Raw genomic sequence first — 21,015 nt, forward strand, 5'->3', positions numbered from 1 at the left:
CTCTATGTCACCCATTTCTTAATTCAATCTAAATCACAAAATGAGTTGCGGCACCTCCAGTGCAGCCACCCAGAAAGAGACTGCTTCCCCCATCGGGCACAACTAAGCTCCCTGTCAAGGGGAAACGTACTTCGTAGCAAAAAAAAGAAAGAGGCAAGCAACTGTGATGGAAACATGTGTAGAAGGGAAGGCACACATGACCATACTGATGCCTGTAGCCTCTTCACATGCACATTTACACACAATTTTTATGTGAGTGTGCTCGGTCGCCCTCGCTTTAAAAATTTCTTCTGGGCAAATGAACCAGCAAATTCTCCATCTGTAGATGTATTTCTGTCAGTGTAGCAAGGCAGATATGCAGACTTGACATGACGTGCAACTGGCATTACTTCAGTTAACACAGACACGCACGTTCCCTACAATGACATAAAAAGCTATAATACTGAAGCCTCAGTTTGTTTAGTAGAGCTGTGTAGAACAACATCACCTGACACATCTGATTAATCAAGTAAAGATATCCGTATATCACCAGACAAATTAAGAAAGAGAAAAATGGCTCTGTTGACAGGTGCATTCCTCCTAATAAAAAACACCTGTGCTGATCTTGTCAGTGCTCACCTTCATAGGTTCCACTCTCTAGCAGGGCTCCACTTTGCTCCAATTCCATAAAACGCTCCACGCTCACGAAATTGTAGTCCACCCCTGGCACCTCCCCCTCTTTAGGCTGCCTGGTGGTACCTGCAGAGCAAGAGGAGGAGGAAAAAAACAGTCAGCAAGGTCATTATAGCCAAATAGGACACTTGAGAAGAAAAGGCAGGAAGGCAGAGGAAAGAGCCAAGAGGGGGGAAAAAAAGAAGAAGGGGGGTGGACAGGAAGAGACGGCTGATTTGAGGCTACAAAGTGTACAGGAGGAAGTGGGAGGGGAAAGGAAATGGAAGTGAAGAGGCTGATTGAAGGAGTCATCGCCTGAGATCGCCAAAGATCCATTCACAAGATTCCTACGGGGGTGACACTGAGAGAAGACTAAAGGGGCGCGACAAACAGCAAAGCAAAATCACTGTCCCCAACAGCCAATCTGGTGCTGTATTAGTAATATGACTAAATCAATATGGTAGTTTAACCCGCCATAAGTCATCCAAGCCCCCCCTCATTTCAATGCATTTCCCCGGTCTGCACCAATTGAATTGTTGTCGAAGCAGCAGGGATAACAGAAGCGCCGTATTATCATGCTGCAATTAGAGTCTTCCTCCATTAAAGCTCTGGTGATCTTCATCAGCGCAGCCGCGTCAGGCCCAGAGGGCCAGGCTTGTGTGTAATGGCAGTGATGGGAGTTTTGAGTTTAATGAGGTGCTGGGTTTGTGTCTCTGGCAAGTGGACTCTCAATCAGGGTCACAAAGTCTCCAGCTGTGGATCCCTGATTTCTATCGATCGTGCCTACAAACAGTCACTGGCCTGGCAAAGAAAAAGGAAAAGGAGAACCCTGCCTGGGTTATTTTTATGGCGCCGTGCCATCTAAGGTGGGCTCATTGGGGTGAGCAATTAACAGAGAATCAAATAGATGGAGGAATAAAAATCTCTATATATCAAGGAACGAAATCAGGGTGTAAACCGACTTCCTGGTATGATATCAGAAGAACTGTGAGCTGATTGAGATTAGAGCAGCAGGTGAAGGATGTGCTGCAGACCCACGTATGGCGCTTACACATATGCATTAACTCCCTCTAGAGTGTGATATCCTAATCACTAGATCTCTATTGATTGTCTGTCACCACTTCACTCCTGTGGTGTATCTACCCAACATTCCCAACAGTGTTCATGTCACTGCTGGGAGAGAGGATAGAAACTTACCAAGACCTAATGAGAAAAGAAGGTATGACTAGAAATCAGATACTGGGAGTTTCTCACACTAAAAAGAAAAAGTAGTTTTGCCACATTTAATCAAGGTTAATGCAAGGATCAGTTTCCAAATGCTTTCCAAAGCAAAGCATTTCTAAACTTTTTTATGCACACTCAGGTCTGTTTTTACTGCTAGACATATATAATCAAGAACAAACCTAACCAGAAGCCTAATGAAGAAATTAAGTAGACTCTAAAATATCTCAAAAAGCAGGGGGGAAAAATCAATAATAAAAAATGCATTAAAAAAAATGATTTTGCGGCGGGTGTGAAAATGAAAACTGTTTATACCATATTTTTTGAAAAATAATAGAGAGAAAATAGAGAAGATTACAGAAAATAAATAGTCACACAATTGTGGACCTTAGAAATAGTAAAGAGCTGTAATAGTGTTTTTATTACTGCCTCAATAAGATTGATTAGGCTATTCGAAATGTCTAAATTCACATTTGTTTTTTGGTGAAAAAAAACTGTGGGTAATACCAATATCAAATAAAAAGGAAATAAAGAAAAGACTTGTTACAAAAAAAGATATGTGGTAATCTTCGCCTTCATACTGTAAATATAAGAGGGTTTTTTTCTTCATGATGAAACTTTATCTTGACAGTGTTATAATAACACCAAGATCAATTTACAGGGGGTTCAGTGGGTAATCACCCTCATAAAAAGTCTGATCTATTCAGTATATTTTTACCCCCCCACCACCGCCGGCAAAGTAAATCCCATCTTTGCGATATACATGAAAAATGCATTAATTTCTACTCTATATTTTTATTTCACAACTAAAAAAATAACTTGTCTAATAATCTGGTAATGTGAAATGGGCTCTCTGTGAGCTTAGTCAAAGACATAGCACTTAATCTTAAAATAGTTAATGATCACAGATATGTAGAATGCATTATGTCTCATTGCTGCACCTGGTCCTACACTACAGTTCTACAGTTCTACAGACCAAAAGGTGTTGCTCAATAAACTAGGTAAACGTGACAAAAGGGCGAATGTAGACTTCCCTCTTCTCTTTCATCTGTTCATGCTTAACATCTGAGCTGCTTAAAGGTGCAGAAGAAATTATATGAAGTGAATAAATCACAGTAATTAATCACAAGTGCATAATTAACTAGTTAACCGTTTCATTTATGAAATAATATCTTTAACCTGTAACATTATATAAACTTCATTTATTGAGTATAAGCATAATGTTTAACTAGCCAAAACATAAATACCATTGTCTTTTACAATTAATAACTGTAATGTCAGTACTTATAACAGGACAAAAGATGAGAGTCCAAGAAAGGTCCAGGTTTATTAAATATCTTCCCCACCCCCGTGAGCTGACTCATTGATTCTATGACTCAGTACAAATGTTCAAAATGAAATGCTTTACAAGGACAGAACATATTGAAAAGCCATTTTAATTATATACTGTATATAATACCATTTCTATGGCTGTTTTTTATTTTTTTACTTTAGTAAGTTTTCACCTTTGTTCTAAAAACATAAAGAGGCTGCTATGTTTTCTTCAAATATAAATATCTGTGTAGATATTCTCCTGGTATTTACAATGGGATCCAGTCTGGAAGCTGTGCTGTAGGTTAAACTAATAGAACCAAAATCTGAAAAAGCACCAACCCATGCATGTGTGGCTCTGAATACTGCAGCAGCTCAGATCAGCTCAGCCAGGCGGGGCTGGTCGCCTCCCAGTGGGTACAGCTATTGATCTGTAAGATCAGAATGAAATTATTCTTCAGCCCACACCAGAGTAGGCAGAGCCTGCTGGAATACTGATGACCCGCTGATGGCCTTCTCCCACAGCTTCCTTTGCAGGACACACCAACTGAACACAGGCAGGGAGGGGAAAGCGTCTCGTTAGATGAGAGCCGGGATTATTGATCCACATCCCGAGTTTGATACAGGAAGATATGCCAACTGTTCCTCTCTTTCTCCACCTATTCTTTGGTTTAACTCATTACCCATCTTCTGCTTTACTACTTGCTCTCTCTAGCCCTCACTCTTTATGGTAAATACCTACAAAGTTGACCTTTAACTTTAAACAAGACATTGCACCAAGAAAAATCCATACTGTTTTTTCTCCATCTCTTGTTGTTACCTATTCTTTTTTTTTTATCTCAATAACTTTCTCTTCCAGACAAAAGCTGTTAGAATACAAACTACAACTGGACAGAGAAAGGACATGACTTTGAGTGAGTTTATAGAAGGGATTTAAGGAAATTTCTGTTTCTGTACAGTTCAAAATCAAATAATAGTTGATCATTTTAATATGTGAGTTAAACCCAAATTCACATAAAGCCTTAATTTCCATACATGCAAATGGAATTAATCATAAATTAAAGATATTCTACACCAAAATCCAAACATTTACCAAAGTAAATAAACATCCCTGCAGCATTGAACTGACCCTAACTCTTGTGCTTGTGAACAGGTTTTCAAGCAAAGCTTGATTGGACTGCATCTGATATTTTCTCTGTATATTTTTTTCTATTTTTATCCAGTTAATTTATGTTTAATATCACCCTTGTTAGGAAACCAGTTTGTGTGGGTTGTTTGTTTGTTTCTTCTCTCTCCACCACCAGGTGGTGCCCTGTCCTCGTTGGGCCTCCCTGCACACCTGCGGCTCGTTGGTTCATTACTGGAAGAGTATTTGAGCAGTGGGCTGTGACTACCTCGACGCCAGATTAGCTGAGTCTAATGAGTTTTTGTCTTTGCTCTTCGGCAGGAAGCCTTCCTGTGAAAACTGGATACCTGGACCTTCTTCCCCTGGAAGGATTTACTGAGTTTACACTGAGCAGGGAAAAACCTCCATATGATCTGTTCAAGCCCCCATCGGAAAACCAAGTGACAGTCCGCTCCATTACTCCTCTGGGTCAAATGTAAGTCTACCTGTCCGCTCTCCAACGATTTCCCTCTTCACTGGATAATCCCACACAGACTGGATTCAAGAATTGACAAGAGCCCCCTCAAACGTGAGTCCCTCTCCAGCATAGTTCAAGCCGCAGTCTCATTTCCCACGGTCCCTGAACTTATCTCAGTGATCTCCCCTTCAGACTTTCCAGTTCCGGTTCAACAGTTCACTAAATTCAACCACCAACCTCTGTTTACATTTCATCAAATAAACCTGATAAGCTTTTCCCCGTGTTCTCTGAGTGGTTTCTCTGCATGTGGGTCAGATTCCTTAAACCGATCATGAGAACCCTGCTCTTTACATACTATAGAAACCAAAAAAGCTTGGAGATTTTTATTCCCTGTGATCTGTTAAACTATTTCAGCAGATCACAGGGATTTAGCAGATCCTAGTCAACCAACTTCCAATTACCTGCTTCTAAAGTTCTTCTGTATTTTGGTTATTACTCAGAAACAGCATGTTTTTTAATGTGATTAGTGACAGAGGATTGTGCTTACTACTCTATGACAATAATCTTGTTGATAATGAACCGGTGGTGCTTGTCTAGTGATGTGGTTGGCAATGTTATGTTGAAACCCTCATTTCAAAAGCAATACCTCTTTGGCAAAAGACTATTTAGATTTTTTTTTAACCCTCAATTTGAGTATGTGAAAAATATATCTTACAACATCATAATACCTTAGCAACAATGCTTCATTATGTACCATAAATTAAATTCACTTATTGGATAAAACATAACTATCTTGCAACACTTCTTTTTAGGCCTATCAGTTGTAAATGAACTTGACTTACATATATTTCTTCAGTCATACAGGACACTAAGTTGTTTTACATTAGTCACATTTACCCAGTTGCTCTTACAATCTTCACACATGCATACTCTCACAGGCACATGGGCAGGCATAGGGAGTTAAGTGCCTTGCACAACAGCAATTCAAGATGAGTGGAAGGGGTGCAACTCCATACTTTCTTCGGCCAGATAGGCCATAGTTGCAGCATGCACAGGTAATGGTGGAGCTTTTTTTAATGAATCTTCACCCTTTCAGTTGGTCTTTGGTCTATTTATATGGCAGTTTCCATTATCTCTTAGATATCTCTGGTTTTGGTTTAATTGTAGGTAATTTGAGCAACGTAGCCTGTCCATTTTTTTGCCCTTCTCAATAAGACTCTTCTCTCTAATAAACTTTATAATGTAAGAAGAATACAATATAACCACCATGTACAACAGTTGCTGGCTTCAACCCTTAATGAGAGCCACTTTTTTTGACACCTGTTTTTCTTTCTCTTTGCCTGATCTCTACGCTTCTATAAGCAGTGTAGAGTTCTGTATTACTCTACCACATCAACTAGTGAATTATTTGTCAACTAGATATGCAATTTCTAGAAAAGCAGTAACCACTGGTTATAAATGTGGGACTGGTATTACTTAATACATGACTGCACATAGCTTGATGCAAAATGGTGCAGTAATTATTAATGTGTTGAGCAGGGCCCGACAAGCTGCATAAGCACTCTGCAAAGACAAGAGGTAGTGAAACCCTGTAGGAGTCAAAGCATTTTTGCTGTTAACTATTGATTGAATGTCATGCTCTTACTAATAAAGGGATAAAATAGGCTGTAGGCCAAAAGAGGTGTTCCCTTTGCAATCAAGCAGCGTGGCCAAACCTCTTAGAGGTGGGTAGGAGTCTAAGCGGAGCAGTGATTTATGGCTTAAATGCTTTAAATATATAATAGCACTGAAAAGCTTCAGAGCTGCCACTTTAGAGGATGAAGACTTTTCTTGGTCCAAACCATGACAACTAGCGACTATAAAACATTTTCACATGCAGGAGGGTTGCTGTGTGTGTGAAAAAAAGGGGGGAGGGGATTACTTAGAAACAACACGAAAAGTCCATTTGGAAGTAAAACTGAAATAGCTGATGCACTGAAATACCTCAGCTGGGTGTCTAAAGATAAGAGGACAAAGACCTTTGCAGAATAATGAACCGGCAGAGAAAAACAAAAGAGCCACCAGCATATACAGAGACATCGAGGAAGCAGGAAAAAACCCTGATTGGTTAACCTCGGAGTCAGCAATTCTACTTGTAAATGTATACATGTATTCATACGCATATTTATATGATTACACAGGAAGTCACCAAGAGGGAGAAGCAGAGCGGCAGAGACTGGAAGCTAAAAATAGTAGCATCGATGGGCTGATTATCATAATAAAGGGGTGGAGGAAAAGGCGGCCCAATAATATGGTCTCGACATGAGTACGTGTAGGAACTAAGAGGCGGTTCTTAAAAGATAATTTTATCATCTATATGTAACTGACATAATTACGTCCAATATAGCCTTGAGAGTCACTTCCTATCGACCATTTGTTGTAAGAATATGTGGAGTATTTGTAGCAAATTCAAATGAATAAAACTGATACGGTTTGTCCCTGGTTGGGCTTCTAGCTCAGTCTCACATAGCATCTCATCTATCACCGGCATCAGGCTGTCCTGGGAGTAGAGTGGATTTATTACAAAGACTATTGTAGCACCAAAATCCAGCAGCGACTAAAAATACTCTCTAAGAGTTGAACAGGTGTGCCACTCTTCCACAATAATCCCCAGGTGGGCTCAGAGGAGGATTTCATACATGAAGGTGCACACACACATAATAGCACATGAGCATCGATGGAAGCGTCACAACAGTGCATAAAACTGTCTGTTTGGATGTCTGTTCAGCTGAATCTGCAAAGGCTGCTTTTGTTTCTCCTCTTTAACCTTGCTGGGTGCAGAGTCTGCAATCCAGTAAACCAAAACCACTGTTAGATTCCTCTGGGTCTTTAACCTAGTTGTCATCAAATGCATGTTAACAGCAAGCAAAATAATTCAGTACAAATTCACTCTAGAAATCTTAAATTAAAATAATATTTTTAATTGAGTTATACAAGAAAAGTTGCAGGTTGTACATTCTTCCATTTGCTCTTTTCTTTTATGGCAGCCCCTGAAAACTGCTGTGATCAAAGTAGACCTCATCTTAATGCCTCAATAATATGTAAATTAATATCCATGTCTATCCTAAAATCCTTACCAACTACAAAAGCACTCAGAAAGCGCAGAACAATGGCAAGCAGCAAAGTTTACCTCTTTTGTGACATATACCTACTCGCACAACTGGATCATAACTTTTAGAGTCCAATGCAGAAGCTGTAAATAGTCACTGTTGCCATTCTCTGGTTTGGGAGGGATCTGCTTGTTTCCTCCATAAATCACTATCTCAAAATGTTGACAAATCCTTTAAAAAATGATCCTGCACCTGTATTATGATCTGGATCATCATTAAAATGTAATGGATTGTTCCTTGGCATGAGGCAAACCTTTGGTAAAAATTCGTTAAAATCCTGTATACAGACAGACAGAAGAAACGCAAACTCTCCTAAAAACATAACTTCCTTGGTGGAGGTAAATATCATTAAAAGAAAGGTTTATCAACACTTGTTCTCATTTTTGAAATAAAAAAGAATCTGTTAAGTACTTTCCATCCATCAATTAGACCACCACACCAAGACTGCATTGTTAAGTTAACAATGAAACACATCTTAGAAGCAATGCATCTTAACAGGATCTCTATGTTGCTAAGACTAACTTAATAACATACTAATTGATAAGAAAGATGAGTGTCAGATTGGTTCATCTGTGATTTGGCAGGCCGACATGATACAATGTCATGTGGGAATTATACATGTGAATGGTAAATGGTCTGTACTTATATAGCTTTACACTACATTCAGTCATTCACCCATTCACACACACTGATGGTGGCAAGCTACATTGTAGCCACAGCTGCCCTGGGCCTCACTGACAGCGGGGCAGCCGTACACTGGCGCCACCGGGCCCTCTGACAACCAGCAGACAATGCAGGTGAAGTGTCTTGCCCAAGGACAAAACAACACTGAAAGTCGGAACCGGAGCTTGAAACGTAAATCCTTTGATTTCAGGGCAATCTCCTACATGCGACGCCACTGTCGACATGGAAACATTTCATGTGGGGTTCTTCAGGGCAATGAAGTTGGGCCACTTTTGTTCAAAATCTATGTACCAACTCTTGCTAAGATTAAAGAGCACTGCAGCATTTTATTTTCTAAATATTCTGATGATAGACAGCTTTATTTAATTTTTTGTGTGTCACTATGTGGTAAAAGTTCCTCTTTGCCACCAAATCTGTGTTTGGGTCATAATTTCCCCAAGCTTCTTCCAGGAAATACAAAAGTAACTATTTTAAGACTCCAAAACAAAGCTTAGAAGAAAAAAAAAACAATAAATACCAACCACAAACTCAACAATTTTTCCTAAGATGAGTTCTATTTCTAAAACAGTCTGATATTATCTTAAAAATATAGCAATGGTACATGGCTTTAAATCAAAACAGGACACATAACAACCCACTCATGCTTACATTTCAGTAGATTAGCATTTAATTTATGACTTTGGTATTATCTTTATGGGCTGATGTAAAAAAAAAAAAGAAAATCAAACAGAAACATCAGCCAACATCACCACTGGATCCCTGTTTATACAAGGGGTTGGATTAAAACCCATCCATCCATCTTCTCCTGCTCATTCTGTCAGGGTCACGGTGGGGCCGGTGCCCATCTCCAGCAGTTTACGGGCGAGAGGCAGGAAACACCCTGGACAGGTCACCAGACTGTCACAGGGCAGTGAGTTTAAAATCATATTGCATAAAATTAACTAAATGGTCTTATTTCCTAAATACATTTTAAAAATACTCATCTGTATAAATTATCTTCACCCCTAAGATAATCAGAGACCACTCCTCCTAGCTTTCTCAGGACCCAAAAAAAAAACAGGGGAGGCATGATTTACTTTCCATACTTCCCAGCTCTGAGACCAACTTCTTGAAAATCTGAAATAGACAGAAACTATTAAATCCTTCGGCTCAGGACTTAAGAAAATAAAGCCTACCAAATATTTTCAATAAAAATCAAAGATTACTGTTTTAGCTCATTTCGATTATATATTAAATATCCTTTTTTTGGTTTCATATAGAATATAAAAGCAAATTTTTGTGTTATTTCCTGTTATCTGTTATTCATTCATTACCTTACTTTAGATATAATTTTCTATATATTTCTCCTTAATATCCTTTAAACTAATTTAAATTATTCTGTATAAGACATAAGATATACAAACAAAACTAGAGGGAATAAGCAGGAAATAAAATTGATTTTGGAGTACGTCATAGTAAAGCATTAAGTGCCACTGTACTGCTAGATCTGTTTGGTATTCATGGTGATACAAGCAGAATAGTGGATTTACACATTTTATTAGTGTTGAATATGAACAGAAACCAATACAATGGAGGAAAAACACAGAAATATTTTTAAGGCTCAAAGTTCTGAGGAATCATTATTATTGTCTATCCTAGCTTTGCCATCAGAACAAAATGCATCATATCTAGGGGGGTCATCATCAAAAACTAAATGGTGTGGTTATTGCAAACTCAAACTCAGATAAAACTTGAGTGCATCACAATCTTTGTACAAGTCTGAAAACAGTTGCTTGTTTACTCATGCTGGCAGCCAGGCTCATTTCTTGCTCCTCTTGTGATATCATCAACCCAAATACATTACAAAGAGGATCAACAGTCTATCTTCAAAGGGCTAGATGAAACCTTTGTATTTCATAAAATCCTGAAGTGAAAATCCATACTTATTTTCCCAACTCTTTTTTGTTGTCGGTGTAAAATTGTTAGTGAAAAATTAAATTATCTTTTCAAATATCTTGAAAAGGTGTGTACTATTTACATTAGTAAAGGTAGTATTTAAAGAAAACAGTTTTACGGTGGTACTCTTACTAAAAAGAATCCAGAAAATGCCCAGTCTTTAAATCCCTGAGCTTGTTTACTAGGAATCAGTTTTAGTGCCAGCAAGTGGAGTAACGTAATCGAAAAGAGGAACGAGGAGGTCTGACTGTCTCTATGTCTTTCTGTCTAATTGTCTTGCTGTTTTAAATTGGCCTCCTCTTGTTTCCAATTTACCTCATTTCTCTTCCTATCCATTTGTTCACATGTTGGTGTTCTCTGTCTCCATTACTCCCTCTCTCTGTCTTTTTTAATCTACTCTCCTGTTTCCCTCATTAAGCTCTTGTCCCCCTCTCTCTTTTTTCTGCACGGTCCAGCCCTTCTTCCCTCCATCCCAGCCGCCAGATGTGAAGTGTGGCGGCAGGTCTGCAGACAAGATATGATCGAGTGCACATACTGGCATCCTTATTTACACTACAAAGTCCGAGCTAGAGATGCAGCAAAGCAACATGGCAACAGTCTGACGACAACATGCCACCGCCTGGGAGAAAGACTTGCCATGGTAACACGCTGCTACATCTACATTTGTTGTACCAAAGTAATATTTATGTCAGACAAGACTCTAGGTTTTTCTTGCAAAGACATCTTACAAGTTACATCTTCACACTTTGAGTGCTTTCTTTTTTCCTCTGCATAGCTACAGGTCACTGCCTCGCACGACAATAAATTACTGTCACACAGCCCCACCGCTGAGAACTCACACCTGTTTACCTCAGTGATTCAACTGGTGTTCAAGCAGACAGGTTTGACTCTGATTGGAGCTGCGAGCTTGCAGGACTCAGGGACTTGGATTTCAGCTCTCCCACGTAAATTCCCAATCTGATTAAAGAATGCTCCCAGATTTAGTAGAGTTGAAATCAGCAGGGAAATAAATCTCAGTTTTCAGGCACATAAATGTGTGACTTTTAGCAGGGTGGAGTTGAAAAATTCATAAGTAGTGTTCTACAAAGGAAAGAGTGAAAATTATTCTAAATTAATTTAGACATTTATTTTAAATTTAGTTGTATGGATCCAAAACTGCATGCATCCATGCATGCATTCATGGATAAATGGATGGATGAGAATAGGAAAAAAAGTATTATTTTTTCATAATTTTTTCATATTTTGTATGCTAATGAAAAGATCCAGACTGCAAAAATTGCCAGCATGGGTTTATCAAATTTCAGTACTAAACTGACATCCTATAACTACTGAACACACCGGCAAGGCACAATTATTCTTTAAAAATATCTATAATCATAATCAGATTCCCTCTGCCTTTGATGCAACAACATCCTGTGAAGGTCAAAATAGCCATTTTCTAAGTTCCTGTTGCAGTAAAAGGAAAGACATCCTGGGTTAAAGCAACACTTTGTTACTTTTAGGCACCAATGGTGTTAAAACTGTAACTGCCATGTTTGGCTTAGCCACCTGAAGGCTGCTGGGGCAAAGTCTCACTCTGTGTTTTAAAATTTGACAGCAGACCGCTTAGGACCAGCAGATTAATGGAGTTACTTGTAAAGACTAGTTCACATTCACCCCACTATGTTAAATCCAACATCAGAAAATCAAAAGTATTTCTGGTCGGGTAGATGTCATATCTGTATTGTTGCCAAACAAAATTTTTTAGCTTAGCCCGCTCTCATGTATAAGTGGATCTTAGACTGCCATAAAGCACAGCTCTGGGTGACTCATTTAGTGAGTTACATAGGCAGGTTTTAAAGAAAATTGGCCTGCAAGAAAAGCTTTGCTATGCACCAAGTGGAGTAAACTGGCCTGATAAATCCTTTAACAACATATATCAAACTAAGTTACTATTTGGGTCAAAAGCCACACAGTATTGCTTTACGACAAACAGTGATTTTCAGGTGCAGCGTATTGGCTTGAGACACAAATGTGCCGCTTCATACATCTAGCAGACATGGCGCCAGTGTGACATTGAAAAATTACCTTTGTGCTGAGGTGTCTCCTGTGGCGATGGGAATCAGCCACAATAGGCTGAAAAGCATCTTTATTAGTCTGCAGAGCTGACTGACACAGGATGACAATGCGGGTCATGATGGCTCACAATGCTGCTGTGCAATTCAGTATACTGCGTTTGTGTGTGTGTGTGGTGGTGGGGGGGGGGATACTAAGCAAAGTAAACAATTAAGTTTTCACAGGTGTTGATGCTATCTGATCATTATAGGAGCCGTACACTCTGATCATAAAGTAACATAGAGTGGAGAAGTGTGAGGCTCAATAGCAAACTTCAGAGGATCACTCTAAAGAAAAATGGAAAAAGAAAAAAGAAACAACACTTCTCAAGATATTTGAGATAGAAAGTGTAATACAAACAACACCAATTCATTAATCATGTTCAATATTTGCTGTTTCATTTCATGAATTTCACATCATTCCCTTGCTGTCTCTTTCATCTGTGAAGCAACATTAATCCAGCGTGCCAATCAAACTACAGGGAGCGCAGAACCACATCAAAGCTTGTCAGGCAGGCCTTTAACAAGAGCAAGCCAGCAGGCAAATCACCCCTTTAAGAAGAGTCCCTGGGGGATGATGAACTTCCTTCTCTCTCTTCCGCTCTCTCATAGAAACACACATACATTGAGATTCAACGTAGAACGGCATGCAACATTTGAATGATTCATTTATTAGCTCAACCTATTAAATCAGCACACAAACAGAATCATCAATGCAAGAAGGGTTAAAAAAAGATAAATGCACAAATAAATGCAGTGTGTTTTTATGTGCACATACAATAAACTCTCCCACAGATTAAAACCCAAAGGGAATAAATTGTATCTTTATCAGCTCGTTGAAATCATTCTGATTATGACAAACATCCCAGAAATAACTGTCAGCAAGAGATCCGGTAAATGAGACAGCTTCCTTTGCTGAGGAAATATTTACATAAGAACTGACTAGAAGTTGGCTTGAAGCAGCAGATTTTCATCCATGCATATTTATAGTAATTGTCCATCTGACTTTCATGTCAATATCATAACAAATTCATTTCTAAATCAGTTTCCTAGCAAAAGGTCAATTAGCCAAAATATCCTGTTTGGGTGTAAGAAACACAAAAAAGGCAAGCAAAGAAAACTATAGCTGATGCTTCAGCTGACAGAAGTACATTAATGAACTTTTCAGCTTCAAGCTGGAAGGAGAAGCTTTTATACTTTTAGTTTTTTATATCCAAGGCATTTTGACATACTGTAAAAAAATCAATAACATAAACCAAAGTATTTTGCTTGACAAGATGCATATATGACAATATTAAATCAACTATTTTCTCTATTGTAAAACTGATAAATGTTCTTGTTTTGTTTTTCCCATGCATCCAACACAATACCTGGGCTGAGCATATAGGCCGATACCCGATATAGAAACATTACTATTAAATTACATGAATATACCCCATATAACTCTATTGCTATGTATGATATTGATAAAAAAGTGACTGGAAAGGAATGCTAGATAGGCCTCATTCAGTACCTGACAGTGTTGGGAAAGTTCTCTTTCTACGTGAACTAGTTCAAAGTTCAGTTCACACATTTTAAAATGAACTAGTTCAGTTCATAGTTCACAATTCCAAAAAACGAACTAGTTCATAGTTCTTTTTTTTTTTCATATATTGCTCAATTACACCATAGCCTACTGTAGAACCACAGACAGCGATTATTTTATCAGTTGTAACACTGAAACTGTAAGTCAGATTTCATCTTCATATCCAGTTTTGAATCCTTATCCAACCAGGGTTTACATTAGCATTGAGGGGACAGCATTTCCCCATTGTTGCTTTAACGCTTTGTTGCTGTCCATTCACTTCACACTAGTAGCAGCTGCAGCTTTCACCCCTACAGTATATTCTCAAAAACATCAGGAAAAATGTGCTGCTTGAATGGTCTTTTTTATGAGTAATTATTAAAAGAAAAATAGGAAAGTAGTCTTTAAGGTGCAAATGTTTTTTTTTATTTTAATAATTTTTTCCATTTGAAATTCCATTTCAATACATACTAAAAAGGAATACTGGAATCCTGGAAAATTATACCAGGCAGGTTTAACAAACAAGTTACATGGATAGTAAAACCCTCAAGAACAGGGGTCTTCTATGTTTTCCAGACCAAGGACCCCCAAACTGATGCCGAGATGGAGCGGGGACCCCCTAACTATATATATTGTATGAAATTGTGTCCTATAGTCACTCAATTACAGATGGAGTAATGTAAAGAAATTAATTTCTCCCTGGGATTATTAAAGTTTTTCTGATTCTGATTCCTGGTTGATGGGACAGGTGTTGTGAAGGAAACGGTGCCCAGCTTGAAAGAGCTCCTGTGTGTCGCTGAATGTGAGCATTGATGACTGAAAGACATCTTTTGTCTCCAAATATCACTGCATGAAAAGTGAGATTTTCGTCCCCGTAAACCCCCGTAAACTCCCGCAGATCTGCCTGATTTTCGTCAGTTTCCGACAATTTGCAACCCGTGCTTGTCCGCGTTTATCGTGCCACAAATTGTCGGAAACGTACCGTGACGTATGTGGAGAGCGATCAGCTGTACTAATGGCCCTAATTAGCATATGAACACAGCAAACCCGCGCGGCTGGCCAGGTCTGGCTTGAATAACCTTCTCAGTATTGGCTGAAACCACTATTCTCGAAAAAATGAAATCGCTCGTGATTGGCAGCAAAACCACACGTGGCCACGCCAGGCTTTAATTTTCTTACTGAGTATTGGACGGAACCGCTTCTTTTTAAACAAGTAAAGTCGCTCGTGATTGGTTGGCATATATATATATATTTACATATATATATTTATTCATGTATATATATATTTATTTATTCATTCATATATTTATTCATTCATATGGTGTGTATTTATGTTATCCTACACTACTACACAATTATTATGCTACCATCAAGGACATGAATGAATTTATACAGGAAATGAACATTTGCCAGGAAGATGTTTATGCAAAGAAAGAGCTTTATTAAAACACACACAACTATATACAACGCGTATCCAAACACATGCGTTTCTAAAAATTAAAACTCCGTGAATGGTCCGTTTGCTTCCTCGGGGTTGGAGGTAACAGGCAGCATTCCCTCCGAGGCAGGTCCGATGTGCAGACGCCTACTGTGTGCGGCCCTGTACTTCGGCATCGCTTCTAACCGGGACTGCAGCTTAACACAGAGTTCAGTGAGATCCGGCCTAAGAAATGGCGGCGACCGTACAATCCATCCAGAGACACCGCTGACGACGGCGGACTTCCGGAGTTCCACTTCCTCATCTGCTAGCACACTCTGCCTCGCTTTCAGCAGCTGAAAAAAAAAACAATGAATCAGCGCACTGCGTATGGACACAACACATCTATTAATGCACCTGAAAAATAGTCACCAAATAAAGTCTTACCCTCTTTCTTCTGGCCCGACTCCGAGCAGATAGCCTCCGCACGCAACGTGTTGGCTGGCTGCATATATCTGAAGCTCCTGCGTACCGTCTGAAAATACGTCTTACAGGCAGCTGGAAAACAATTAAATGAGAGTGGTATTAATAAAAAATCAAACGCAAGTCACAGTAACAAGGAAGGAGAAAACATTAAAACAAGTCACTTACACACAATGTCGTCTTTATCATCATCGTGCAAATCTGGACTTGCTGATTATGGCTCCGAGCAAATAGGTCTGTGAAAACAAAATGTAAAGCTATGATCGGTATCCATTACCTTTTACCGCAGAATGAAAGCATATTCTTTAAATCTTACCCTTGCTCCGGTTCATAGCGCCTGCAATTAGTCTCCGAGTTGTTAAGACGGCGTACTGCTTCCTGTAAATCACAAAAAATACACTTTAATAAAGCTTGTTCTTGCAAGGCTAGGCTAGATAGGCTAATAGCTAGGCTGCTATTAGCCATAGCTCAGGCTAGGCCGCTTTTAGCTTAGCAGGCATTAATCGAACATATATTTACCGCTAGCATCTCTTCTTTGAGTTCGTCTTGTTCGATGCAGAGTCGCCATCGCGTCCAAGAGGAGTTTTACCCCGAAATCCCACATACTCCGTCTGCGCTCCGCTCCGCTCCGCCCCGCTGCGCTCCAGACCGCCTGCACAAAGCAAAGCCTACAGCCGCCGCTGTTGCTCCGTCCCCTCCGCTCTGAGTTCCTTGGAGATCGTAGAGGGCATGCGCCAGATGAACCAGGGTTTCCGCGGATCATTAAAAATAATTACAATTCATAATTCTTTTTTTAATCAAGCCCTTAATTGGCACTAAAATTAATTAAATATGTTTATCGTTGCATTTATGATTCTTTAATAAATGGCATTTTATGGCATTCTTTAATTATGGCATATTAAAAAAATCCCACCATCATCCAGCACATGTTCAGTTTCTGCCCAAATATATATTTATATTTTTGTAGATTTTTGTAACGGGGATAAGGATAATTCAAAACTGCTTTTTTTTATGAACTTGTTCACTACTTCCAAACTCAGCATCTCTTTTCATTCCTGTAATAAGAAGTTTCTTTTGAATGGATTTGATTAAAGTTTAAGTCCCTCGGTATAAAATAAATATTTTGATGGAGATGAGAAATCTGCTTCCTCGTTGGTGAATAACCAATAGTTTGGATCCAATCATTTAAATAAACGGTGTTAGTTTTTTTTTTTTTTTTATATATATATCTAAGAATTGTGCTATAATTTCTAGTCACCGATCTGTTGCTGCTATATTTTAATTTGACGAACCGGAATTTGTCGATGTTCTTTTTCCTGTTTGGTGCAATTGCAATTGCGGATCTTGACCTGGCCAGACCGTATGACCACAGTGTACCAATCTTCTCATGGCTACTTCCAACAGGATAATGCGCCATGTTATAAAGTGAATCATCTCAGACTAATTTCTTGAAACTTTTCCACTTAAGTAATTGTGAATTGAGCATATTGACAGACAATATTTTATTTTTTATCTTAAATGCAAATTTTTAAAAAAATAATTACTGCTCTAAATGTATTGCTCTGTCAGCTAAAGATCTGTTTTGGTCTCTATACTTTAATTAAATAAATCAATTCAAGCTAAAATGTGAGAGGCTATACTAAGCCTGATCTCTTTGTATCAGAGATTTTCTTCCTCAGAAAGATGTCACTTGGGGTAAAACCCCCCCTGCAACCCTGGTTTGCATTTGTATAGCTCACAGCATGTTCATTTACATGTTAAAGCCTCCCCTAGAATTCCATGGGGGGGAGGCATGGGGGGAACACTGCCTAAGAAATTCCACGTCAATTTCTGACAATTTACGGGAGTTTTCGACGAAGCCTGCAAATTGCCGTAAACTGCCGCTAACCTGAAGTTCCACAACAATCTACAGTGCCGTATATTGACGAAAATCCCACTTTTCATGCAGTGTATCTGTTTACTACAGTGTGTTGATTTCATGTTAATGAGTATTTAAAGACATTTCAATAAGTGGGAAAAAAAATTGCAGGGGGGAATATAAAAATATCAACTAACCATGCAGATCCACATGCAGTACCTCCGTAGACCCCCTAGGGGTCGCGGATCCCCTGTTGAAGACCTCCGCTCAAGAAGATTTTACTAACACAAACTGAGGGACCAGGCTGAGGTAGGAATTTAAGCCAGCGGGCAAACTTGTTGCCATCATCCTCACCGACCACCTGGTCATAAAACAGTTTTAAGTCGCCTCCATGCTGCTGTTGCTTCCACGCATTTTGTTTTGATGACGCACGCGGCTGTAGGCTACGACGCTGGTAGCTGGTGTTGCCAGATTGGGTGTTTTTCCTGCTACGTATTAAGGCCTGTTTACGGTGTGATTTAGCCGGGGTTTCGCCTGGAGGGCTCTATAGAAATCTGGCAACCTATTGAACGGAGCTGAACTGAGAGCGTGCCGTTCACAGACACCAGAATGAACGAGTTCTCAATAACGTTCATCAGGCAATAATGCAGTACGTTCCGTTCACGTTCGCCCAAAATATGAACGAGTTCATGAACTTTCGTTCAATGAACGCGTTCAGGCACAACACTGGTACCTGATCCAACAAATTAGTCAATATCAGAATCGACATCTGATTCTTTATATCAGTTAATATAAACAATCAAATAATTGTCTCCAAAACATTAAAAAGTCACATAAATCCAAATTAAAATATAAATTATGAATATTATAACAATAAGCTCACCTAAATGAATCATACATGGAAACAAAGACTAATTTACATAAAGAACCGATTTAATTCCATCATTAGTGTGATGCGAAAATGAATGTACATCTTAGTAGTTTGTATCCAGGTGGGCAGACTGTTGTAAATAAAATTTAAAAAATCTTGAACAACATTGTGTCTTGCAAAACGTATCAATGCCTCTAAAATGTCTCCATGTTTTGTCACATTAAAGCCACTTTTCATATGCTCCAAAGGATCATATGGTCAAAAACAAAACAAAACAAAATAGAACCACATCACTTTCAAAAGGAAGGAATACATATGCTTTGTTTTAACCTTTTTTTTTGATAAAAAAGAAAGTGATATGATAAGATTTCATCCCCTGGATTAATAATAATACTAATAATTGTCACCTGTGTGACATAACATCCATCACAGAATCATCAATTGGCCCATTGTAAATCTGGAGACGCGGCAGACCACAGCTCTGGTGGAAGAATATGTTGACAAGAAAATCTTAGCCATGCATTCAACAAACCTGGCATTTATTGAGGAGTAGAAAAAGGCAGCCATTTGTAAAAGTAAAATAAAATTACAAGATGCCTCAATCTACATGGGGCACACCAAAAAAAAAAAAAATACTAAATAACATTATGAGGTCAGATAAAAACAATAGAACTTTCTGACCTGAAGTAAAAAAATAGGTGTGTGTTGGGAAAAAAAAGCCCTGTATTTCATGCTGAACAAAGTATTCCCTATGTAAAATATCAGAGAGGATCAGTGCATGATGACGTGCTACTAAATGTTTAGGCCAAAATCTAATCACAAATTTGTGGCAAGACTTGAAAACTGATGTCTGCAGACTTCTCCATCTCTATGATTGAGCTTGAGCCATTTGTACAGAGGAATCAGTTGAAATCTCAGGTTATAAATTTACAAACCTGGTATAGACATCCATTAAATCAATGACATTGCAGTGAAAAGTGGTTCTACAAAGCACCGACTCAGAGGGTGTCAATACAATTAAACAACACTTAAAATTCTTATCACTTCACAGCTTTGCTCCCCTGAATTGGTCTATCCCTCTAAACCTCAATAAAATGCTTTGAAGTTTTGTGACTCCAGTTTCACTTGACTACTTAAGACACTAATTTTCAAAACAGTTACTGTATGTTGCCTAATTATGGAAGCAAGTGTTCAGAGAGTGCTTAGATAAAATATTTGAACGGTGACACACGAAAGAGTTTATCACTGGCGATCAGGATCATCATACAGGTCATCATTTACTAGATGCAAAATATTCAACTCTATGGAATAATAAGTCAAACACCTTCTAATGTGTAAAATTTTATACATGCCTTGGATTTTTTTTTACAAATTTCCTCAGAGAAGTTTGGAACAAAGGTGTCTTTATGATGGCTGGTAGTATAAGACTGACAAAAGATCAATTTGAAATTGTGTCTTTTCTTGGTAAGGAATGATTGAGAGGCCTTTCAGTGTTTTAAAGATTCTGACAGTCACATTAAAACAAAAGTATAAGCCTTTTATATTTTGTGTCATTACAAATCAATGTGTTTTTCTACCAATAAGGGTTTGATTTTCATTTAAAAGATTAAGACACAATGACATAGGACAGTAATACGTTTGTAAAGGCTAAGATGCACCGATGAATCGGCAACGCTTGCAAAGTGGACGATTTTCATGTAATCTGCCATGACCAGCAACCGGATGGTCATTATGAAGACAACCAGTTTCAAGCGCCTCGTTGGGTTTTTCATGAGTTTTTTCTCTGAGCAGACATGTTTCTTTCTCTTGTGCTTGTTCCAAGTTTGTTTTGTCAGATTACAAAAAAAACGTGTCGACGTATCACCCGGACAACCAAGGTAAGGTGAGATGGCGTTCTGGAGCTTAGACAGGATCAATGGGAAATCAATGCAAGAACACCGGCAGACAGAGAACCATAACTGGAATAAAGTGACCAGTCATGCCCCCTTCTGGAGCTAAAGTACCACAGCGGCTGGTTGCCAGTTCTAGCTCAGGAAGAGAGCAGAGAAGCACAGCAGTAGATTGGAGAAACCTGCCGGGCAAACAGAGCGCTGAAAGCAGTTAAGAGGTGCAGCTGACCCAGGCTAGCTATAGAGGCTAAATGTGGAGGATCCAAAAAGGATGGCAATAGAACAGAAATGTCCGCCAGGCAGACA

General features: G+C 38.8%; 1 protein-coding gene across 15 annotated transcripts in view; it reads right to left on the bottom strand.

The window, feature by feature from the left end:
• Nucleotides 1-21,015, bottom strand: part of LOC119793075 (membrane-associated guanylate kinase, WW and PDZ domain-containing protein 2-like) — a 136,862-nt gene that overhangs the window by 68,743 nt on the left and 47,104 nt on the right. For all 15 annotated transcript variants that reach the window (XM_038300038.1, XM_038300041.1, XM_038300037.1 and 12 more), the window contains exon 3: nt 619-738. In XM_038300038.1, the coding sequence (XP_038155966.1) occupies nt 619-738 (120 nt within the window). The remainder of the gene's footprint in view (nt 1-618; nt 739-21,015) is intronic.

This window comes from Cyprinodon tularosa, unplaced genomic scaffold (genome assembly GCF_016077235.1).
Source record: "Cyprinodon tularosa strain WSP-4 unplaced genomic scaffold, ASM1607723v1 ctg44, whole genome shotgun sequence".
Taxonomy (NCBI): Eukaryota; Metazoa; Chordata; class Actinopteri; order Cyprinodontiformes; family Cyprinodontidae; genus Cyprinodon; species Cyprinodon tularosa.